The 25,454-nt window shown below is 41.8% G+C and overlaps 1 protein-coding gene across 6 annotated transcripts in view; it reads right to left on the minus strand.

Annotated features, from left to right (window-relative positions):
- PRKCE (protein kinase C epsilon) overlaps positions 1-25,454 on the minus strand; it is a 498,124-nt gene that overhangs the window by 161,978 nt on the left and 310,692 nt on the right. For 4 of the 6 annotated variants that reach the window (XM_050951832.1, XM_050951834.1, XM_050951836.1 and 1 more), the window contains 8 exons: positions 22,111-22,270; positions 18,753-18,787; positions 15,627-15,712; positions 12,986-13,118; positions 9,187-9,329; positions 4,421-4,453; positions 3,900-3,996; positions 3,047-3,261 (listed from right to left, as the gene is read on the minus strand). In XM_050951832.1, coding sequence (XP_050807789.1) covers positions 3,047-3,261; positions 3,900-3,996; positions 4,421-4,453; positions 9,187-9,329; positions 12,986-13,118; positions 15,627-15,712; positions 18,753-18,787; positions 22,111-22,270 — 902 coding nt within the window. The remainder of the gene's footprint in view (positions 1-3,046; positions 3,262-3,899; positions 3,997-4,420; positions 4,454-9,186; positions 9,330-12,985; positions 13,119-15,626; positions 15,713-18,752; positions 18,788-22,110; positions 22,271-25,454) is intronic. The other 2 variants (XM_050951833.1, XM_050951835.1) reach the window with 1 other exon arrangement.

The following is a 25,454-nucleotide window of genomic DNA, read 5'->3' on the forward strand; positions in this document are numbered from 1 at the left end:
GCAGAAAGCTTTGCTTATACACAGCATATATAATCACACAAATATATGATACATGACAAATTTAAACGCAATAGAAAAAATGTGTAGAGATTTGAAAAGTACAGAACAATTGAAAAGATAACTGCATTCACACGGGGAAGATAACTGAATACCCACCGACGAAGTGGGTATTCACCCACGAAAGCTCATGCTCCAAAACGTCTGATAGGCCTATAAAGTGCCACAGGATTCTTTGCTGCTTTTACAGATCTAGACTAACACGGCTACCCCTCTGATACTTGCATTCACACGGCACTCTCAAGTTGCCTATTTTACGTAGCTTAGTAGCTGAAGAAATTCACATTTTAAAATGGACACTTAGTAGAACTTTGAATATCAGTGTATGCTTCATTCAGTTTAGTTAAGATTGCAGGCAGTTAACTCCTTGTTATCCAGTACCTTACAGTTTGCCTTCTGTGCCCTACTGCTGAGATCTGGAAAATAGGGAAGGGGACAAAGCTAGAGCACAATGTGGGTTTACTTCCCTTTTTGGAAAGTGCTGCAACGATTTTGTCATTCTATAGAACAATGCACATCACAATGACAGCCTGAAAAGAGCACCCAAAATCAGCACCTATTTGAGGGAAAAGTCCTGTCCCATTCAAACCTGAGCTTGGCTTGTCTGGGTGTGGTACAGAGGTACTCTGCAGAGACTGATTGGCGTATTGAGGAATAAGGAGACAAAGAACTGCTCCAGAACTGGTACTGCAGGAACCCCTGCATATGCAGAGACCTCTTTATTATGGAGGAATCAAGAATGGATCTGTGTAGCAGCAGATTCCCATGTTCCATCCCTATCTCTTAATCACCACAGAGCATAGCACACTGAAAAGAAAATTACTGTAGATCTGCATAGCTCCAGCTCCACACAATCCCTGCCGCCCTTACTCGCTTTCAGTAGTATGTCTACACTATGAAAAAAAACCTGTGGCAGCTGGCCTCAGTCAGCTGACTTGGGCTCATCGCGAGGCTCAGATTGCGGGGCTATATAATTGCAATTTAGATGTTTGGGCTTGGATTGGAGCCCAGGCTCTGATACCCTTCCCCTCATAGAGTCTGAGCTCTAGCCTGAGCCCAAATGTCTACATGGAAATTCTATAGCCCTGCAGCTCGAGCCCCATGAACCTGAGTCAGCTGACCTGGACACTGAGACTCGGTGCTATGGGTTTTTAATCACAGTGTAGACATATCCTCTGCAGTGGGTATGTCTATATACCCAAAGTGAGCCCCCTGAGAATTAAAGGTATGAAGCATGCATGGTGTTTTCGGTCCTCTCACAGACTCCTGCTTCTTCCACTTATTGCCTCGGAGTGGAACTGCACCAGTTCTGCTGCCTAAGGGAAAAGATTTGCCAATTTGGAAATAATTACTCCTTGTTCTCACATGCCATCATTATTATCTTCTTAGTGCTACTTCTGAACTAAGATAAATCCTTGCAAGATATTCACAGTAGGAAGATCAGACCAGTCAGTAAATTATTACTCATTATTTTTATTCATAGAATCATAGAGGATTAGGGTTCGAAGAGACCTCAGAAGGTCATCTAATCCAACCCCCTGCTCAAAGCAGGACCAACCCCAACTAAATGATCCCAGCCAGAGCTTTGTCAAGCTGGGCTTAAAAACCATTAAGGATAGAGATTCCACCACCTCCCTAGGTAACCCATTCCAGTGCTTCACCACCCTCCTAGTGAAATAGTGTTTCCTAATATCCAACCTAGACCTCCGGCAATGCAACTTGAGACCATTGCTCCTTGTTCTGTCATCTGCCACCACTGAGAACAGCCAGCTCCATCCTTTTTGGAATCCCCTTTCAAGTAGTTGAAGGCTGATATCAAATCCCCCCTCACTCCTCTTCTGCAGACTAAATAAGCCTAGTTCCTGTAGCATCTCCTCATAAATCATGTGCCCCAGCCCCCATAATTCCGTTAATTTTTCCCCTTTTCTCCCTCCCAAGAAGTATGCTAAAATATTAACAGCTTAATTAGGATCCATGGAAATCTGCATGCAGAAAAACCTGCATGCTCATTTTTCAAGCATTAGCACTAGTGAAAGCAGCCAGTAGATCAACACCTGTGTAGGCATGTGATGGAATTTATACAAGCTTCATTCATGCCAAACTCATCCGGTCAACTCAAAGTCAAACTCAGCCAAAACCACAGAGCTTTGCAAGGTTTTCATCAAGCCATTAATGGGCTCATGTTTGTTCAAAATATAGTCCAGGCTCACTGAAAGGTTTAAAATACTGCGTGAATCTTATCTGGGTTTCACATCAATAATGAAACCAAAATCAGGAGAGGTCTGCCTGGCGCGGGGGGGGGGGACGGGGTCCTTAGGACAGCTCCGGCCTTCAAATTATTTTTGCTTTCTTTGTTGAGAAAACCGTGATTTTACTATTGCTAGCGTTAAGGGACACAATTCAACTATCACAAAATGAACTGGATTATATCTTGGTCTATTTCATCATCAATAGAATCATCAGGCTGCTGCTCCTGAGCTAGAGGAGGGATGGAGACCAAACACAACTTGATTTTCACATGGCGTGTGGAATTTTCAAGGCAGGAAGTTGGACAAATACAACCAGCCATCATTTGACTTGCAAAGTGAGCAAATTTGAAGTGGAAATCATCTAAAGAGAGAACAAACACAGAATCCCATAATGTCATTTCTACACTTCTGTTTCCTATCGGAGTATACCCACTGTAGTTATTTGCCCTGTCAAGCAGTATTTATTCTACATTTAGTTAATGCAGTTTCAATAGTGAAATCTTGAAATCCAGAAATCTAGTTCAGAGCTCTTAGCCCTCATTTTTATAATGATTTAAACAGTAAAGTAATTCTAGCTAATCATCAGGATACATATTCATCAAAATGACTATTTTGAAAGCTGACTATCCCAATAAGTAAGACAAGAAAGAAACGCCTGTGGTGGGATCACATTAGGCAACATTAACATTAGTACTGTGTATGGCAGAGTCAAAAATAATCCATCAGAGAAAGCCACCAACCTTGCCAAAGCTGCCTTTCCCTAATACTTTAATGAAGTTGAACTCTTCCAGGCCCATTCGCTTGGTCTGGACTTGTTTGACTTCCCCGTTTTCACCATTCTCCCCAGGTTTATTAAGCTGATTGTCTGTTGATGTTGTTGCTGTCGCTCTGTGTTCTTCTCCTCGATTGTCAAATGACAAAGCTTTCCTAATGTTGTTTTCAAGCTCTTTGATTTCTGTGAAAAGGTGGGAACAACAGATTGACTTCTCTACAAACCCAGTCCACGCTATTGCAGGTGATTCCGTCCCTCTTCTCATTATAAGAAATATACTGCTGAATCTCTCAGGTAAAGTTATTTAGTTATCTAAGGGCTTAGCTAATGAAATTTATAAGTTTTAAGGGTGACCACTACATTTCAGTACCACATAAATAATGTGATGCAAGGCATCAATCTAAATAAATAGATCATGCTGACTTTCACTTCCAAGAGCTACAAGCCCCACTCTGCTTCCAGAAACACCAGCATAAATAAGGAATGAACACTAACTCCTCTGAAGATTCAGGGTTCATGTGAACTCTCTCTTGTGGGTTCACAGTTCCCCTGAGTTTCACTTTGAAGTCAATGGAATATACTGGTGTAAAGGAGAGGAGAATCAGGCCCTTTCAAAGGTGTTTTTTTTTAAACTACAATTCACAAATTTCCCATCAGATTTCCAGATCCCTGAAGGCGACTTTTTGTGGCTTACACTCCTTGTTTAATTTGAAGCAGATTGTCTATCAAGGCCAGGGTCCATTGTATCAGCACTATTACTCCTCATAGAGACTGACACTAAAGCAATATTTACTGGTATGGAAACAAAACAGGTATCTAACCCTGATCACACGGAGAGGTCGGTGCTGACTTTGACCTGTCTTCTTCTGAAGGTGTGGTTCCAGGAACTGCCTGCTGAGATTCTGCACCTGCAATTAGCTAAGAACATTCCCACAAAAGGATATTCAGCTGTGAGATCCTCTAACACAAAGAGTGCAAAAGAAGCAACTTCAAAAACAAAGTAACTACACAAAGGGAAGGAATAAAGGGAACTGAGCACACTTTATCCTCGCTAAATTATCATCTCACTGCCTGTGTCAAAAGTTAGATTCCAATGCCTACAGTACAGGCTTTCACTTTAAAGATGGACTGAAATGCTTATCAAACACAAAGAAAGACGTCTATGTAAGATTTCAATTCAGTAACGTGAACTTAACAACTGCAAGCACATATATTTGTAAACAAATTAGTCCACAAATATTAGTTCTTCCATTAGAGTCCAATCCTGCAGGGTGCTAAGTGTCCTCAGTGGCAGATGTCATTGACGTCAGTAGGAGTTCATGCTGCTCAGTATTCTACTTACCCCAAGACCAGAGTTCTCGGTGTTGCCTTTTCCCTGTAATAGCAATAACAGTTCACAGATCTGTGCCGACATCTTAGTGATATCCTCAAAGATTTTAGTGGTGCCCTAACCCTTAATGCTGGGTTTGGGCCTTAAAATGTCTTTCAATTCACAATTAAAACATACTGATATGTAAGTTTTAAGCCTTAGTTTCTGTTCATTATATGGGATCTCAACCAGCTTTACAATCTATTTCTCACAAAAGCACATAAGTACATTGTTATATCCTTGGTACACAACATACATCTTTAAATCCCCTGTCCTCTCACTGGTATGTTTGTTGCTGGATTGTCTCATTTACAAGTTACTACGGTCAAGATTAGGTGTTTTCTATGAAAAGCTACTTTATTATATGGGGGGAAAAAACAGCCAGGTAAGCAGAAGGTTTTCTTTTCAAACTGTAGTATTAGTATTACTGCAAGTACTAAAACAAATGACTTGGGTCAAATCAGCAGGACCATCACCGGGTATATCCCACACATTCACTGTTGTGGCAGAATTCACAAAAGGCTCAATCCTGCAAGCTGTTGAGTGCCATCACAGTCAATGGAAACTTCCTTAAATGTATATGGTGTGAATAACCACCTTTGTAGGTAAAGATGTACTGCTAATTGAATGCTAGTATTTAAGAAACTGACACAGTATTCTAAAGGGGAGCAATGTTAGAATGTTAAGGTGTAAACAAATCACAGCATTGACTGAAATACTGCATGTAGTACTTAGGGCCAGATTTGTAAAGATACTTACAATAGGTTTGTAGTGGAATTTTCCGAAGTGATTTAGCTCCTAATTCCAATTAATTTTAATTGTAGCATTAATGGGATTTAGTTTCATATACATTTCAAAGCAAAAATTGACAAACTAGAAATAAATCTTCCCTAGCTGAGTTTTTGCGACTGGAAAACCTGAGAATATTTTCTACCTGTAAAACATTCCATAGTGAGCCCAGTTCTTCTTTACATTACACCTCTGCACTCATAATGAGTTCAAAAGACAATATGACAAAATGAAATTTAATATTTAGAGGAAACCCAGTTAGACAAAACACTGAGGAAGTACAGCAGCGTACTACATTTTACTAACCTTTAGCGAAATATTTTAATAGATTCCACCTAATATAACTTCAATGATAAAAATTACATGTCGTCCAGGGAATAGGGGTGTGGACTTAGACCTAGGGTACGTCTACACTATGGGATTATTCCAATTTTACATAAACCGGTTTTCTAAAACAGAGTGCACGTGGCCACACTAAGCACATTAATTCGGTAGTGTGCGTCCATGTACCGAGGCTAGCGTCGATTTCTGAAGTGTTGCACTGTGGGTAGCTATCCCGTATCTATCCCATAGTTCCCGCAGTCTCCACCACCCATTGGAATTCTGGGTTGAGATCCCAATGCATGATGGTGCAAAAACAGTGTCACGGGTGATTCTGGGTAAATGTTGTCACTCAATCCTTCCTCCGTGAAAGCAACAGCAGACAATCATTTCGCACCCTTTTTCCCCTGGATTGCCCTGGCAGACGCCATAGCATGGCAACCATGGAGCCTGTTTTGCCTTTTGTCACTGTCACCGTATGTGTACTGGATGCTGCTGACAGAGGCGGTACTGCAGTGCTACACAGCAGCATTCATTTGCCTTTGCAAGGTAGCAGAGATGGTTACCATCCCCATTGCACCGTCTGCCATTGTAAACTGGCGATGAGATGATGGTTATCAGTCATTTTGCACCGTTTGCAATTGGAAATTGGTGATGACGGTTATCAATCATTTTGTACCATTTGCAATTGGAAATTGGCAATGACGGTTATCAATTATTTTGTACCGTTTGCAATCGGAAATTGGCGATGACTGTTATCAATCGTTTTCTACCGTCTGCTGCTGTCATGGGTGCTCCTGGCTGGCCTTGCTGAGGTCGGCCGGGGGCGATGGACAAAAATGGGAATGACTCCCCGGGTCATTCCCTTCTTTATGTTTTGTCTAAAAATAGAGTCAGTCCTGCCTAGCATATGGGGCAAGTCTACTAGAGAGCCAGAGAGCACAGCCGCTCCGGGTCAGAGCCCCAGAGATCCCGCAGAAATGATGAGCTGCATGCCATTCTAGAGGGTGCCCCTGCAACAACCCCACTCATTGCTTCCCTCCTCCCCCAGCCCTCCTGGGCTACCATTGCAATGTCCCCCCATTTGTGTGATGAAGTAATAAAGAATGCAGGAATAAGAAACACTGACTTTTTAGAGAGATAAAATGAGGGGGAGGCAGCCTCCAGCTGCTATGGTAGTCTAGGCAGGACATTAAAGGGTGCGGGGGAGAGGAGTGCAGCCTCCCGCTGCTATGATAGTCCAGGGAGTACAGAATCTTTTCTTTAGACACAAAAGAGGGCGGGGGCTGATGGAGCTCAGGCTCCAGCTGCTATGATGAGGACGGATACTAAGCATTTTGTACCATCTGCCAGGAATGAAAGGGAGTCATTCCCATTTTTACCCAGGCGTCCCCGGCCGACCTCACCGAGGCCAGCCAGGAGCACTCACTAGATGATGACGGTTTTCCACCATTTTGTACCGTCTGCCATCAGGAAAGGAAGGGGAGGGGATGCTGCTGTTCAGCGCTGCAGCACCGCGTCTACCAGCAGCATGCAGTAGATGTACGGTGACATTGAAAAATGGCAAGAAACTATATTTTTCCCTTTTCTTTCACGGGGGGGAGGGGGGTAAATTGACGAGATATACCCTGAACCACCCCGGACAATGTGTTTGACCCTACAGGCATTGGGAGCCAAGAATGCAAATGCTTTTCGGGGACTGTGGGATAGCTGGAGTCCTCAGTCCCCCCTCCCTCCCTCCATGAGAATTCATTTGATTCTTTGGCTTTCCGTTACGCTTGTTAAGCAGCACCGTGCTGAGTCCCTGCTGTGGACTCTGTCTATCATAGCCTGGAGATTTTTTCAAATGCTTTGTCATTTCGTCTTCTGTAACAGAGCTCTGATAGAACAGATTTGTCTCCCTATACAGCGATCAGATCCAGTATCTCCCGTACAGTCCATGCTGGAGCTCTTTTTGGATACTGGGACTGCATGGCCACCCGTGCTGATCAGAGCTCCACGCTGGGCAAACTGGAAATGAAATTCAAAAGTTTGCGGGGCTTTTCCCGTCTACTTGGCCAGTGCATCCGAGTTCAGATTGCTTTCCAGAGCGGTCACAGTGGTGCACTGTGGGATACCGCCCGGAGGCCAATACCGTCAATTTGCGGCCACACTAACCCTAATCCGACATGGCAATACCGATTTCAGCACTACTCCTCTCGTCGGGGAGGAGTACAGAAACCGGTTTAAAGAGCCCTTTATATCGATATTAAGGGCCTCGTTGTGTGGACGGGTGCAAGGTTAAATCGGTTTAACGCTGCTAAATTCGGTTTAAACGCGTAGTGTAGACCAGGCCCTAGTGTGTCTGCCACTGACTGCTGCACAACTTAGGGGAAGTTATTTTCCCTCTTTACACCTCTGTTTTCCCTCTGACCTTTTGTCTAAATAGACAAAGTTCTCTGTCTCTTACTACCTGTTTGCACACTGAGCACAACAAGGCCCCGATTTTGGTTGGGCTCTCTACATGTTCCCATAATAATACAATGTGGTTATATAGTGATTTTAATTCATGCTTCAATATGTTCCTTCAACAAAATGACAATTAAGGATGGAATTTTCAAAAGAGCCTAAGAAGTCCCACTGAAAGTGTTAGGCACTTCTGAAAACCCCACTCTAAGACTCTTTCAGAACCAGTTTTGTAAACAGAGCTGCTGTACACTTTTATCAGTGGCAGTGCTATCAAATATTAGCAAGCACTGCACACTAATTTTGTGCAATTACAATACAGCAATTTTTCTTTATTTTCCTAAGATTTGTTATTCAATTCATCGCTTTCCAATGTTCCCATAACTTTATTTGTTTTGCTTTAAACAGTTTTTTTAATATTTCAGGACAAATATGTAGTTGACCATGAAAACAAAATTATGTCTAAAGCCAAGGGACTAACATATGTCAGAAGAACCAATTGTAAAGGTCACTCATTTCAAGAGGTGAGAGACCACTGCCATCACGATGCAAATGCAGATAGATATGAGACCATATGGTGATCAGGGCCACATTGTAAATCCAAATTAACTCAGTTGAATTCAGGATACATTTTAGGTGGCCCATGATTTTTGTTCAAAGAAAAAGCAGATTAAAAAAGCAGATTAGCTTTGGAAATACCTGCTTGCAGTTAATTTCTTTTTATAAGATAATGTTGTTGTTTCAGTGCATTTGTCATCATTACAAGAATATCAGAGGGTAGAGTCTAGCCTCTGGCAATCAAATGATCTCATGACAGCTTTCAACCAGACAGGTGTATTTATATATTAGTCATGTATTTCAGCGAGAGATCAAAGTAGTCACTTTGGCTTCTGAAAAGTCCAATTCCTTGTGCCAATCAAAAATAAAACCCATCTTGACTGTTTAAGTTGTCTTCAGGTTTGCAAGACTGTACCGTATCAAAACAGATTCCCCAAAGAACTTTACCAGGGATGATGTATGTTAAAACTCCAGAGCCAAGTCCTTTTAGCCTTACTCACATGAATAGGCACATTGACTCCAATGGATTTCTGGAGTGAGTTAGGTGAGTAGGATACAGCGCCAGCTGCTAATACTGATGTACATTCATTAATTTATTGCTCCTTTTATGTGAGATTTTTGGTTACCTTTTTCCTTCGTTGCCCACTATTAGTGATCTTATCTGGAGTGACTCCAAGATCTGCAAGTACTTTAGCTATTCCTCTAGCATCCACTCCACAGTTTGGTGCCACGTTTGTTTCACAGCGTCTATGTACATTCATCTTGCAAACTGCAATGAAATGTGTGGTGGGGAAAAAAAAAGGGTTTTCAGTAACTTAAATAGATGTTTATTTAAAAATATCCATTTTATTTGATTTCAGTCAGACCTTCCAGGATCTAACATTTCTTTTAAAATATAATTCTATTTCAGTAGAAAAGAATTTAGCTGAATTTGGAATGGCACTTAACACATTAACATAAAATTATGAGTCCACTTCATTATTCTTAAGAATATAACAATAAAATATTAAAATTAACAGAAAATTGAAAATAATAGTTTTAGACATGCAACCTCAAGCTCCATGCATTTGGACACACACAATTCAGTTACTCTGGTAGTGGCCTGTGCAGGCTGAGCAACATGTTAAAGTGACTTTGCTAACCTCTACTTTCAGTTACACACATGATAATCCAGAATAACTCCTTTTACCTTCAGTACAGTTACTCTGGATTTACACTGGTGTGACAGAGCCGTCTGGCCCATTTATCTCTCCTAGTTCTATACTGAATTTTACTCACTGCCTACTATCACTTCAGCATATCCAACAGGGTTTTTACCACCATCTCAGCCTAAGAGGTGCTTTGGAATATGTTATCCTGTATGTTTCAGTGCCTAGCACAATGGGGTCCTGATTCAGGACTAGGGCTCCTAGTCATTACAGTAATACAAATAATGACAATTAATTATTATTACTATTATTATTAAGACATTGATAGAAACCTTATAGAATATGCTGAGCTCATCATGGGTCAGTGAACAGTGCTACTCCTCAAGGTACTTCTCCTGCTCCTACTGAAGTCAACGGGAGCTGCATCAGACCCCAGGACAGTGACAAGGCAGCCTTTACAACAACAGAGAAAACGAATAACTCTGCAAATCTCAGACATGTTCTAACTAGAAAAACATTTAGAGCTTTGAACTCAGCCTAATCTTCCTCCCATTGACTTCAAGGAGAGCGGAACTAGGCCTTAATCTAGCTCTTTCTAATAAACGGCTTATAGTAGTGTCTCTTCATCTGCTTTACTCAAGACTGTTATAATCCAGCATCACACTAACAAGCCTTGTATTCATGTACCTAGTTTTAATTTTTATATGAGGCCAATCACATAAAAAAATTCTCTCCCCCTTTGGATAATTATCCCCTACACAAGATGCGCTGATTCCCTCTCCCCCTCCCCCTGCCCCCACTACTGTCTTTGTAACTAGCATGTTAGCATGACCAGGGAAGGCATGTAGTTTCCTGGTTTCTCAGAAAGGAAAAAAATAGTACAGAATGTGGACTTAATTAAAAATAAAGTGGATTGGATTTGTTGGTAGTCTACTGACATGTCTGAATAATTTAGCCTTCAGCGCCCTCTGGTGGATCATGATACAATGCATGCAAAATTACAAGCGTTGTCAGGCGCTGGATGGACAAGATTCTCTCACTTTAAAATTCCTCCCTGTATCAACAGAATTATATCAGGCATGAATTAAGCCCAGTTTACCACACTATTTTCCTATTATGATTTTAACCAACATCTAGTCCAATACAAGTTACACTGCACAGCAATCCTGCAGAAACAGGTGCTCTATGTATTTAGCAGCAATCCTGAGCACTTCAGAAAGAAGGTGGCTTTGAAGTTCCAGTATACCCCCTACACACAAGAATGGAGCAGAAAAGTATAGGAAGAAAACCCTATGGGCTTGTATGTCTGTGATCCAAAACATAGCTGGCAGCTCAAACATTTGGCCTATGAGCCTTAACAGTGTGCCTTTAAGAGCGGAACTAGCTGAAATGAAACAAAGCAGAAAATTCTGTGCATTCTCAATATGTAAGGTTATTTAAACAGAGGGAGGAAGGGTAATACGCAGTGTAAAACAAGATAAAAGAAGAGCATTTCTCAGGTATAAACTTTTCATGGAGGAAGCCACCAGAGCGTGCTTAAGCAGGCAAGTTTCTGGAAAGGTGAGCATTGATAGGCACTAGTTTAAAGAAAAACAGGAAACACTACTGTCCTGCTGAGAAGCAACCATTTCTGGTTGTTTGTGAATTTAGATTTCATGCAGGTCATGATGTATTTTTACAGGAAACAGTTTTATAAGGAAAGCATGAAGAGAGGAATGAAGATGCTATATGCTGAACCCTTATTTATACATGAGCATGATGATGATGATGAGGTGGTGGTGGTGGTAGAGGAGGAGGAGGAGAAGAACCCACAATATAAGGAATTGAAATTGAATTGCTATAGAATGGAAAGGAGATGGTAGATTGACTATAGTTCTAACTGAGAAATGGCAAATACCAACAAGACCCAGATGAACTGAAAAGGGTGGTCTGAATTTCCCACCAACAGAATTAAGGTGAAATAGAAACACAGGGATGGCAATAATAAGAAAATAATGGTCTTAGTCCTGCCACTACTCATCATTCAATGCTCCAGGGGGAGGCTTAAGCCTCACAATGCCCCTTATCATGAAATACTCTGCCATGAGAGAAATTTCTTCATGACTCCAGCTGGTGATCACCTCATGCCCTGAAGCATAAGGACTGGCAGCTCCCTAATAATTTCATTTTTACCCAGGGTAACTGCAGAAGATATTTTTATTCATAGACTACAATGCCTTTTATATGTCACCTTTAGCTCCTGCTCTTTGGAAAATCAGGCAGAATTTTTATGAGTTTGGCAAGAGCTTCAAGCCATAGTCCATTAAAAACCCACAACAGATGGTTTGATTCTTCATTGATCCCAAAATGCTATTACCCTGGAAGTATTTGGACAAACTTTACTTCCCCTTTCAGAACAACTATCTGTCTGTCTCAGAGGAATCTAGTCCTTAAGGCTGCCTCATTACCAAATGGAAATGTACATCCTTCCTTCAGCAGAAAAGAAGCCTCACGTTATCCAATCTAGCAGCCATAAGGAGATTTGAGGCCACCTCTTCCCCGCTAAATCACAAAACAGCCTGTGTCAAGGAGATTAAGGATGAGCAGCCAGTTCATGTCAGGTGCATGATCTAGCTTGGATTTGGGATTGGAAATCAATGCACACTCCAACGCCTGTGTTCCAAATATTGGATAAGGACACAATCCCATTCTTTCAGAATTCCCATGGGAGGGAGCTGACTAGCCTCCACATAATATGGTGCAGCCAGACATACAAAACCTTTTTTTTCTTTCTTTTTTCTTGGCTTGGGACTCAAGTTTGGTCCTGCATGGACTTTGCACGGGTAAGGCTCAGCCTTCATGAAGATATGAAAGCAAAAAATAGTAGTGTATAACTTCCATCCTACAGGAATAAAAATACCCAAGAAAAATTGAAGGGATACAAACCTTCATGCTTCTGGGCATATGTCAACCTCTAACTAATCAGATTAGGAAGAAACATTCCCCATGGGAAGGATATTCCATAGCTATCTACTGCAGGGTTTCTTGCACCTTCCTCTGAAGCATCTGGTGCCAGATGTTGTCAGAGGCAAGACAATGGACTAGATTCTGATCCATGATGGCAATTCCTATTATCTTATGCTGCCACTTGCTTTTTACTATTAACTGTACCTGCTAGAAAACAGAATGACTTGGCAACACTAACGTATTTTCCTGTTATGGCAGGCAAGCACTTCCCAACCCAATGCACTGGCTGAGAAACATAGAAAATCTCTAAAGCAGAAGTGGTTCTCCTTACCTTTGCATTGTAAACCTTGTCTCAAAAGACCCCAGAGCAATGAACCACAGTGGTCACAGAAGGTGGGCACTTTGTAATTATGAATGCTGAACTTGTGAGGCATGTTGACACTGAAGCGCTGGGAGCCCACTTGCTGAAAAAAGCAAAGCACAGCATATTGAAATCCCCTTTGTTTCTAATTTTTCACTTTATGTCAATGTGAATGAGGGCCCTGATATGTTTTGAAAAGTACAGAGGTGAAACAAGATGAAATAGGTACATGTTGGTGTAATCATCCCTTTAAATGGGTTTATTTCCCCCCAGAGTGTTTCACCTTTTATTTATTTATTTATTTATTTTTGTTCTTGGTGTTCAAAAGATCACAGATAATTGATGGTGCAAAGACTGCAGTCTGGTTCCAAGCATTCCTGGAAATAACAACTGCACAGCTATCAGCAGAGATCTCTCAGTGTGAAAGGCAAGGAAGTCGCTCCCAATTGTTTTGAGAGCAGGCATGGGAGGTGCTAGTACAGGAGAAAATGAAAGACGTCACAATCCACTTGCTTTTTTATATTCCACAGGTCTTTGGATTAGCAAGAACAGAAAACAGGGTACTGTGTACAGGGAATCCACAGTACCATTAGCTACTGACTGAAGATCATCAATGAAAAGTTAAGGGTGCCCACTGCCTAGCAAAAAAATTATTTCAATGCTTTTTCTCCCTCTTTCCTATTACTGCTGGCTTCTCTCCAGTGGACTAGCACCCCTCTAAACAATGAGAGCATCGTATCAGCAGTGCATCTAAGCTTCCACTAGTCTGGAGCCTGGGAACATAAATCTGCTCAAGTATCAGAGGGGAAGCCATGTTAGTCTGTATCCACAAAAACAACAAGGAGTCTGGTGGCACCTGGAAGACGAACAGATTTTTTTGGGCATAAGCTTTCATGGGTAAAAGAAGTGTGTTTTTTACCCACAAAAGTTTATGCCCAATTAAATCTGCTCAGGAATTCATATATCCTTGTGGACACTGCTCAAAATCATTGTTACCCAGAACACTGGTGCAGCAGGGCTACATCATAACCCATGAAAGAGATCACGTTCTGGAGAGAAAGCATGTCTGCTCCCCAGAACAGAGGGCAGAATATTCACTGCAGAGGTTAAAGTGTTGTTCTAAACTGAAACACGCTGCAAAAATGGCCATCGAGAATGCCAGCAGCTGGTGTCTCAGTGACATCCACTTAGCGTACAAGTAAAATTCAGTTGGCGTACAAGTAAAAATAAATAATAAATAGAAGGTGGGGGAAGTGTTTCCCCCAACCGTAAGTGCCAGGCCTGCAAACTCAGCCATTGGCAGACAGTATACTTTACAGCATCTTTTATGCTACTCCAAGTTACGTGGAGGGGCGGAGGAAAATCTGGCTGGCCTGGCTCATAACTGCAGAAGCACAAAGGTGGTTTAAAACCACCTCCACACACCTTCTCTATTTCCCCAAATTGCAGGCTATGTCTTCACTGACAAAAATGGTTTGTCTTACCACAGAATGATCCACGCACATTAGCTGTTCTTCTGTAAAAACAGAATGGAGACAAGGCACTGCAGTTTTACTGCAAGGTAAACTAGGTGATCTCATCTAATTACCTCACATTCACACTACAAGGCCATTGGTTCCATTTAGGATTGCACAGCAAGATAACTATCACATGTTAGTTATCTCACTGTAAACACTCATCTTTGGTCAGTGCAGACAAAACCATACTGTGCATTTATTAGCCACAGTTCAGAATCTGGGTCTATGTCTGGAGTGAGCTTTTTGTCTTCTTTAAAAATGTATATCCTTTGAAGTGGAAGTCCTGTGTTCTTTTATATTTAGAGCAGTGGTGAGTACTGTTGGTAGATATAAATAATAATATAATGATATCCAAGCTCAGTAAGACAGTTTATTTCATTATCAGCAGACATCATTTGCTTAAATATCTGGTAACACAGATAGACAGACAGACAGAGATATAGACAGATCCCTTTTATATTATGCACAACATTTCTCCACAGCTGTGAAATAACTCTTAGAAAATCTGTTAACTACACAGTAATGGGTATAACCTCTTCTGTTTTATTTTATAACTATGGGCATTATTCAATGCAGAATATTACATGTTTTGCTTTTCTTCCACATTTGGAAGGCCTACATGCAGTTAAGAGCAAGCCCTCTGTAAATAATTTATGTCACCTCCGGGCACTCTTTTATGTTAATATATGACACACAGGCAGAGATTTTATACTACTGATAGCTAATGAATCATCTACTTTAAATGCAATTGGGAGAAAAAGGGTCTGAACCTCCTCCCACTGCATTCAATGGCAGAACTTCCATTAACTTCAATGGAAGCAGGATAGAAACAAAAGAGAGCTTTGAGATGTCAGAGAATTTTGATTTTGTCTAACGCTTGCTAGCCAGGAACAGACTACTTTACAATTATTCCCAACTAAATGGAGCTGTTATGGTGATTTGTCATTCAAGAGTAAATGTTATACTATGTGGAAACCGGAAGGGTGCAAACAAACTCCATAACTTTTTGTTGATGAAATGGAGGAGGCGGTAGTGACATGAATAGATAAAAAGATTTCTTTTTTATCTAGAGCATTTATTTTATAAATATTTACCTCGTCATGAGTTTCCTGTTTCTTTAAACCAGCACACTTAGTTATTATAAGCTCATGGCATCTCTTGTGGACTACACAGGTGCAAACTGTAAACAGAAAGGGGATGAAAGAATGAGTTTTCATGAAGACAATTTTAAAAGTAAAAGCTTGAAGGCAAAAGGCTAAGACACTGGGTCCCTTCCCCTGGGATATGAAAGACATCGGCTAAAAAGGCCCAGATCCTCAAATTATTGTTGGAAGCATTGTTGTAGTCATGTTGGTCCCAGTATTTGAGAGACACAGGGTGAGTGAGATAATATCTTTTACTGGACCCAATTCTGTTGGCACTGCCGCTGGAACATTTTTAGTAGTGGGCGCACTGAAAGCCAGCCCTCTTACCCCTGTCCACCACCCATTCCACGCCCAGCTGAGGCCAGGAACAAAGCCCTGGGTGCGGGGTGGCAGCCGGGACCGCGGGTGCGCAGGGCCAGCAGCCTGGGGAGACAGCCAGGACCCCGGGCATGATGGGGTGCAAGTGGGGAGCCAGTGGGTGGTGCAGCACTCCCCACACCCATAGTTCCTGCGTCTATGTCTATTGGTGAAAGAGACAAGCTTTCGAACTATATAGAGTTCTTTTGCAGATCTGGGTTGACTTGAAGAAGATCTCAGTGTAGGTTGAAAGCTTGTCTCTTTCACCAACAGCACTTGCTCCAATAAAAGATATTACATCACCGGTCTTGTCACTTCCGGATCCACAAAGGTATTTAGGCTTCCATCAGTGTCACTTAGGGACCCTAAATATCTTTGAGGCTCTGGGCCAAAGTGACTTGTGATTTTGGGTGTACAATTTAAAACACCTGAAAGGGTCCTGACTTTCAGAAGGTGTATTCTTTGCACTTTCTGATGATCAGGCCCCTTTAAGGGATTATCAGAATGGGCAACCAAAATCCAAGACACCCAAAATTACAAACCATCTTTAAAACTCTCATCCACATCTTAGTTCTGTCACTGGATAGCAGCTTATATAAAACACTCATTACTTGTTTAGTACAGTCAATGGGATCAGCACTATATAAGACATGAAGATAAAGACAGCCCCTGCCTAAAGAGCTTTCAGGCTTAAAGAAACACAAAGGCACATGGGATTCACTGTAACACCAGAAAAAGGAAGAAGTGAAGTTATTTATTTATTTATTATTGTTACTACTAATAATAAATGAACATTTCCCATTGTTTCTGCAGGCAAAAGTACTTTGTCAATATCCAGTGTCAATTACATTTGAAAAAAAACCAAACAGACAGTAGACTAACATCTGCAGATACAGCAGATGAGATAACAATTATAAGGTTATCAATCCATTGTTCTCAAGATGATGAAAAATTGTCCTCCATGAAAGAAAGACTGGCTACTTTTGATAACAAGACACTGAACTAGATAGAATACTGGTGTATTCCAATATAGCAATTCTTATTTTCTTATGTAAAAACGTCTCTTAACGTTTTTGTTATGATGAGAAAAACTAATATTTTCAACTCTCTCATAACTGAAAAATAACAATGCATCTTGCTCAAACTTTCCAAAAATATAATCTTTGGCAGAGATCAAAGCAGGAAAAATTTCATCCCCCAACATGACTGTTTTGAAAAGTTATGAGCATAGGAAATTAGAGGTAAAAATGGAAATACTTACTCAGCCTTAACTATAACATTTGCTACCGGTGACATCTATAATTATCTAATCTAATTAATTACAGTATTTTGCCATTAGCACCTCTCATCCAAGGTTCACAAATGCTTAACATGGGATAAAACTTCCACCTTTTCAAGAGCAAAAAAGTGAGAAACAGAGATGTCAACATTTCCAGAAGCGTCCGCTGTGACAAAATGGGAAATCTGTCCATGTACAGCTTTTGAATTCTGCTTGCTATTGGGGACTCTCTATGTGTATCTGTGTCAGACTGCAATCTCCATTTTGAACATGGGGATTGTTTGTCTTTTCTGATGTATTTTGCCTCCACACTGAGTTAAAATCCACAGGAGGTGACAGGAGAAATTTATGCACCTGGCACAGAGCTAACAATGGAAGGTTGTTACACTTTACCAATCATCCATTCAAATGCTGCACCTTTGGAGAAAGAGAGGGCTGCTTCCTAGGGCAAACTGATTTTTCAAGTCTGAACTCCAAGCAATGAGGAGGTAATTAAGGAATGGGTCACCTGATAAGGCTGATCAGGGGATGACATGACAAAATGGACTGGAGGTTGTAAAAGAAAGGGTCTCTCACCAACCACTTCAGAGATAGAGAGAGAGAGAAATTCCATATTCCAGAGGAGAAGCCACATGCAGGAAGGTAGGGGAAGAGGAAGGATCCTGGAAGCCTTAAAAGATTCTGACCTAAGCCCAAAGAATGCTCAAGAGTGGTGAGGAAACAGGGTACAAGTATTTTATTGTTTGGTCTAACTCTGTATATTTCTTGTGTTATCTAAAATCAAGAGTAATTATATTAGAAACCTTACAAAGTCTATGTTTTATGTACTTCAACTATCACATGTTATGGAGACGTAAACAGCAAATCAGAGTGTTCACAAGGTTGGAGCTCTGGGAAAGAGCGTGCTTAAACACTGGTCAGCACTGGGCCTGGGAGCTTGGACAGCTGGGCCATGAGGTTCAACTTAGTCAATACCAAGGATGCCAAAGAAAGAGATGGTAGCTGAAGCCTACCCAGACTCAGGGCAGCTCAAAAGCACATAGGCCCAGTGGGAAGGATCCAAACACTGCAGCCTGCTCAGTGTCCAATAGGGGGAGCTTTACCAGGGCTGCAACATCCACTAATTTCGGATGGCCAGCGTGACAGGTCTGATTTTCAGAGATGCTAAGTATACGCTGTTCCTAGTCACTTCAACCGAACCACCTCTAGTTAATGGACACTTTTGAAAATATGTCTAAGAGAGTTGCTCTCAGTCACAAGTCAGTAACTGATTTTGTTATAAAACCTACATATTCTGATTCATAGTCCTGTGCTCCAACCCTGCTCTTATATACATACACACTATGTCTGATGAGTAGTGCATAACCCTGCTTATTTATATGTAACAGCTATAATATATTAGTATCTATTCTAGTTTCTCTCTGTAGATTTTCTCTTACCTTGACATTGGTATCCCTGTTTTCCTATTACACCCCTGTAGATAAGAACATACATAAAGTATTTTAGAAAATGTAAAATACATAGATCAAAAAAGTCACACTATGATGTTTTCTTCATCTATTGGCCAGGTTCATGATTCACTAGAACATTTTCCTGTAACCCGCAGCCTGCACGCTTCATCATTGACTAGTTTTCATATCATCCTCTTAACATGGGAGAAAGGTACCTCACATGACCTGGGAAGGGGTGTGAAGGCACCATCTGGATCATGTACTTGGTGCATTCCTACTTACTCATGGACAGTTCTCTGTCTACTAAACAGATGGAGTCCTAATAAACTGAAACTTGCTTTTGCTGATATTTCTCTTTTGTTTCTGAACTGTTGCTTAATTAGAATTTCTCTTTCCATGCCCAAAATTGACACTGTATACAAAATGTATATGTTGTCCGTGTTTTATAATGCTGCATTTATTCTGCAACTATTTTTGGCATAACTAGACTTATTTAAACTGAAACTCATGATGTGTACAGTGTGAAAACAAGAAAACCTCAGGATGTCAGAATGTGGAATGCCCTTTGTGCACCTTTTGCCTGTTGTAATTCCTCCCCAAACCATGTCAAACCTTCTCTAGCCTAGTGCCCAATCCTGCTGTCCCTTCTTACATGAGTCCAAACGACTTGAAAGTATGTGACTTCACTATGATTATGCACATGTGAAAGGCTTCAGGATCTGGCCTCTCCTTATAAACTCTTTAGAATAGGAATTTTGAACCAGATTCTGCTTCTTGCTACCCTAGAGTAAATCTGGCATAGCTCTACTGAAGTCAGTGCAATCACTCTGGATTTACACTGGAGTAGCTGAAAGCCAAATCTGTCCCCATGCCTTTTCTTTGTAAAGTAACACACATCTGTGTATACCTGTAATTCATACAATAAATCATTTTTGAAGTGGAGCTCTTGACTTAGCGTTATGTTATGATCTTTATTAATTCAGACGTGCATTTTAGGCTGAAAAGGACATTTACAAATGTGGGAACCTAAAGTAACCTTATAAAAGTGGCCTGATTGTCAAATGTGCTGTGCACCGGCATCAACTTCACTGGGACATGTGGGTGCTCAGTGCTTCTAAAAATAAGGCCACTTTTGCCTAAATATGAATTTAGGAGCTTAACTTCAGGCATCCTAGCCAAAAATTATATTCTTAATATTAGGCTCATAAGTCTACTTTCAGGCACCTACATAGCAGTGGCCTGATTTTCATTGAAGTCATTGAGAGCTGCATTGCTCTGCATCTTTGAAAATCAAACCTCTTTCATCTAGGTGTCTAAATATGTATTTAGGAGCCTAACTTTGGGCACTCATTTTAAAACAAAATTGGACACAGGTTTGAAAATTTTGGCCTTCTTCAGTCCAATGGAGTAGGAAAAAACCTTGCTGATCTACTAAAGGGTACTAACAATAAGCTCAGATAAAGTTCATGAAAGCAACAAGGTTTTTCTCTCAAAGGCTGTTTGTTATATTCACTGCTGGAAGGAAGTAGCTCAGAAATGAAGAAGCAGAGTAAAGATATTTGATAGTCTGATAGGATATTCTGGTTCCATTGAAATCAATGGCAATGTTCCCAATGACTTAAATGGAGGTAGGATTTTCCTCTTGGATGAGGTGACAATCCCCTTTTCTAGAATCCTCATTCTGGGTGGTTTCTGCATGCCAGCTGATATTTTAGATCCTGAAACACCCTGGGCTCACATCCAAAATATCTATTTTCTAGGGGGTTTCGTCATCAAAACTGAAGCTTTTTAAAGCTTCAGGAAAAAAATTGGCCATGAGTACTTCCTCCTCATACAGAAGGCATTCAGGATGACCACCAAAAGAGGGAGGGGTTAGGAAGGCACACAGCCAAATTCAGTTTCACAGTGATTCCACTGACTTCATTGAAGTTACTCTGGATTTCTGCCCAAGTAACTAAGATCAGAATCTAGCTCACACTGCTTTAAGTGGTGATTATTAACTGAAAAAATTATTTCTTTAAATTTTTTAACAAGTCATACCACAACTCTATGCTCTCTTTGCTCTTGTGAAGTCTAGCTCTGCAGTGACACTTACAGTTGTGAAATATATATATAGTGTGTCCCGGGCCACACTATAGCAGACCTTAAAGTGGCCATCCTGCAGCAAAAAAACTTCAGGACCAGACTTCAAAGAGAAACTGCTGAGCTTCAGTTCATCTGCAAATTTGACATCATTAGCTCAGGATTAAACAAAGACTGTGAATGGCTTGCCAATTACAAAACCAGTTTCTCCTCCCTTGGTTTTCACACCTCAACTGCTAGAACAGAGCCTCATCCTCCCTGACTGAACTACCTCATTATCTCTAGCTTGCCTGCATATATATACCTGCCCCTGGAAATTTCCACTACATGCATCTGACGAAGTGGGTATTCACCCACGAAAGCTCATGCTCCAAAACGTCTGTTAGTCTATAAGGTGCCACAGGATTCTTTGCTGCTTTTAGTTGTGAAATATGAGATTTAGGCTAGCCAGTACAGTAGTGAGTTACAGGAATCAGATCCATTTTAGCTATTAGGCCAGACAGGACTGAGCTCTGTAATCTAAAGAAAATCCCAAATTTTATCAATCATAATGGAAGTTTTTGACAGGTTTCAGTTATTGTTTGCAAAAGCTGATGATGAATGAAATTGAAGGGGAAAAGAATTGAACTGCTGTATCGCTCTGTGACAGATAAGGCAATTTCCTGCAATATCTTTGGGCGATCTCACTGTGTTAAGTTTATGTGTCATTGCAGGCCCATTGGGGAGGGTGACCACAGCCCTCCAGGAACTAACAACAGTGCGGGGGGAAGTGGGAGTGTGGGGAGAACGGAGCTATTAGGCAAATTCACTCAGCTTGTAACACTTCCAGAGAGGTACCACCACCTGGACAGGCTCACACATACTAGTACAAACTGGATTCTGTGTGGTAACTTGGAACTGTGGCAATTACACAGTTTATATCTTTCACAGAGAATGTGAAGTGCATACGCTGGCCTAGTTAAGCAGTCTGTCTTCCTCAGAATAACACAATGTAGGCAGGAAACTGTGCAGCCTGCAAAAACCCTGGGCTGTAGGAAGAGAGACGAGGGTCTCCATTCGAGAGAGAGGTGACGGCTAAGGACCTGGGAGCTTAGAGTGGGTGCCCTTTCTGGACCATGGCGGGGTCATACAGGTGGCGTTCCCCTGACCTGTGACACGCTCTACTCCTTTCGGACTGCGGCAAGACACAATGGAACCTCAACAGTTCAATCCAAAACAGCATGACATTTGCAATAACAACAACAAAGCCAAATGTTGGTTATACCATATAAAGTCTCGGCAGTGTGAACAATATGTTGGTTGTCTAAGGTAGGTGGCCATAAACTTGTGTCCATTGACTTGATGAACTCTGCGTCGCACAGCACCCTGCCGTTTTCTGGGACGCATCCGCTCTCTGAACACACGTTCTTCATTGTCTTTAGGTGCTGAAAAGAAAAAGCACAGGGGGGAAAACGATAAGCATAAAATCATCCCAGACACACACATTCTGAGAACCAGACATGCAAGGAAAAAATCAAAATCGAAGTCTTAAACAAGCCCCATGTATCTAGCAGTGTAAGGAAACTCGCTTCCACAAAACTTGGTACAGGCTCGACCACAGGCAAAGCAGAGTTATGTTTATTTTTTTCATTTAAGGCCTAACGTTAATGGGATACACCTCTTACTGATGTCAGTGGGAGCTGAGGTTTTAAGCAAGTCTTATAGTCTAACCCTTTTGCTGTAAACTCCATTGGGTGGGGATGAAGTCTTCTTCTGAATTTTGTATAGCTCCAAGCACACTGCAGCTACTTAAACAATAAACACTGCAATTCTCCAAAGTCCTCAGAGATCTCAACTCCCACTGCCTTCAGTAAGAACAGAGGGTGCTGCTGAATACCCTAAACTTTGGGAGAGCTTAAATGCAGAACAAAATTGTCCCCGATGGTCTTTTTCTCTGAAACAGGCAGGACAAAAACTCCATATGCAAACACCTGGAACTTTGGGGAAGTTCCAATTAGGACCTGAACTTTGTGGTTCTAGCTCTCCTCTAACAATAATGTTATTCTTATTAGTTGTGTATATACTTGAGGAAAGGGAGGTAGTCTCATTAACTGGTGTTTGTACAATTGCAAGAAAGTGGGAGCTTTCGCGGATGGGGGAGATGAAAGTTTAAATTATGGCTTCAGACTCATAACGCTTAGGAAGACCCTTCAGGACACCAGGGGCTGTTTTTCAGAGTTGGATTGGAGGTTTATGCACAATTCTCATGAACAAATAAATAATCCTTCTATACACTGTTTTGAAAACATAGCCCTGTGTCTCCTCCAGAAGTTTCCGTATCTGGCAGGCTGTTCTGGATGAATTAGCAGCAAAGAATACCTGTGATGTGATGTCCCATTATTTATTGTAAAGATTAGGATACAGCCGGTGACTTAAATAAATGATATCACATTAATTTTAATGGACATGTGCGCATTTATATCTTTCCTCACAACAATCAAGCCCAGCATTCAGCAGTGGACCTAATGAGCCACACTTTAGGCAGAGTTTTGCTGTGGAATTTGCAGGGTTTCTGACCGTTACTTGATCCACCCCTCATCATTCCTGTTGAAGGTAGAAGACTGGCAGATCAGCAAAGACAAACTTCAAGTAACAGTAGAAAAACTATTTATGTTCCCAGTAAATAAATATCCATGTCCCCCGAAACCACTCCTTCAATCCATGCTAATTAGCACCCCTATTGACACACTCAGCAGAGAGCCCAAGGACTAGAAATCTCTTTCTGTCTATACTCACTGGGTCTAATTAAGGTACTTTCAAAGCACTCCTCACCTTGGTATCTGCAGGACAGTATCTTTGTTTCCACACACAACATAAACCACTTTTACTTCTTCTTTCAATGGTGATGAATTCTCAAGAGGGCCTTCTCTACTAAACTTAGATCTAAAAAAAGCCTTTAGCTAAATTAAACCAATAGCACTTCTGCAGTCTACAAAACTGGTTACCACTCAGTTCTTTCAGATGCCCAGACAGACACAAGAGGGTATATCCAAAAACGGATTTAGGTGCCTTACTGCCCCATTAGGGATCTAAGATCCTCAACTTCTGCTCAGCTCTGTCTAATCCTGATGGTGCCTAAATTCCCTAGGCACCTAATCTTCCACCAGTGGGCATGCACAAAACCAACCAAAGTCCTGACACCACGCAGCCACTCGACATCTTAGCTCATGCCTAAGCCTCTGCTGGATTCTCAAACTAGGCATTCCCCTGCCTAACTTGCCTGTGGGGCCTGATCCAGTAGATATGCTCTGAGCACTCCTAACCCGCACAAAAGACAGCCAAGGGTGAGCAGGCCCAGAATTTTTGTGGCTGGCTGGTGCATCCTGATTACCCAGTAGCCCAAAGATTAAGGCACTCACCTGGGATGTCCAAGAGCCAGGTTTGAAACCCCATGCTGCCTGGTTTGGAACCCGGTCTTGAATCCAGGAGGACTCCCACCTTCAGGGAAAGTACCCTAATCTGTAGGCTATTGTGTATACTGGGGAAGGGATCTCTCAATCTCTCCTGCTGAAACTCTGCATAAATACATTAAATACTCATTGGGTCAGAGCGAGACAGACTCTACAGACCACTGGTTAGGGCACTCCCCCAGGACATGTAAGAGTCAAGTTCAAATCCCTGGTCCAATGAATATGTAATTAAGTGAAACAGTGTCAACAGGAGAAATTGGGTATTATGGAGTGGGGGGTCTCTCAGTCACCTGATGGTCAAGGTATTTACCTAGGATATGGAAGGCCCAACTTCAAGTCTCTGCTCCCAATCAGGCAGAGCAAGGATTTGAAAACAGGTCTGTCATACCTCAAGTGAACACCCTGAGCCACTGGCTATAATAAGGAGTGTGGGTCTATTTTTTTAATGATAAAGGGATGACCTGACTTAGGCCCCTAATTCCAGGAGAGGGTTCACAGCTATTAGTCCCAAGCAAATAGAGGTGCTTCCCTTCCCAGCCCAGAGTTAAGCACCTAAATAGTTTTAAGCAGACCCCAATCCCCCTCTTCTGCATTTCACTAATCACAAGCTTAGGCAGCTCCCCCCTTAGTTTGCTGGCTTCTGTGAATCCCATTCTTAGGTGCCTAACTCTCCCCATTCATTGCACATGGAGCCTGAGCACAGAGGTGACAAGGAATTGGTGATGGGGAGGGGGGGCACATGACCACCCCATGTGTTGACTCTACAGGTGGGGCAGGCATATTCCTACCTATTTGCCCTAGCCTCCCCCTTACTCTCTAGGAAAACTAGAGTTCAGCGAGGCCCCATGCTCTCTCCCCCACCTCTTCTCCCTCTGATGTCTCCGCTCCCCACTGGCCCCATGGCGGCTCACACGCTGCATCTCAAACCCCGCCTCAGTGCCAACCACATGCTGCATCAAACAGAGAAACTGTGACCGAATTTAGGAGAGCACTGATGTTGCAAAAACCCACCATATGCCTCTGGGTGACCTTTCTGTGCATGTGCTGCCGGCCCCTGCCAGCAAGTGCTTCCCCTCTCCCTGCGAGGCAAGGCAGGCAGAGGCTGGAGCAGCTGGGGGGGGCTCCGCATAGCAAGTGACAGCTTTTGCCACTAAGAACA

The sequence above is a fragment of the Gopherus flavomarginatus genome, chromosome 4 (genome assembly GCF_025201925.1).
Source record: "Gopherus flavomarginatus isolate rGopFla2 chromosome 4, rGopFla2.mat.asm, whole genome shotgun sequence".
Taxonomy (NCBI): Eukaryota; Metazoa; Chordata; order Testudines; family Testudinidae; genus Gopherus; species Gopherus flavomarginatus.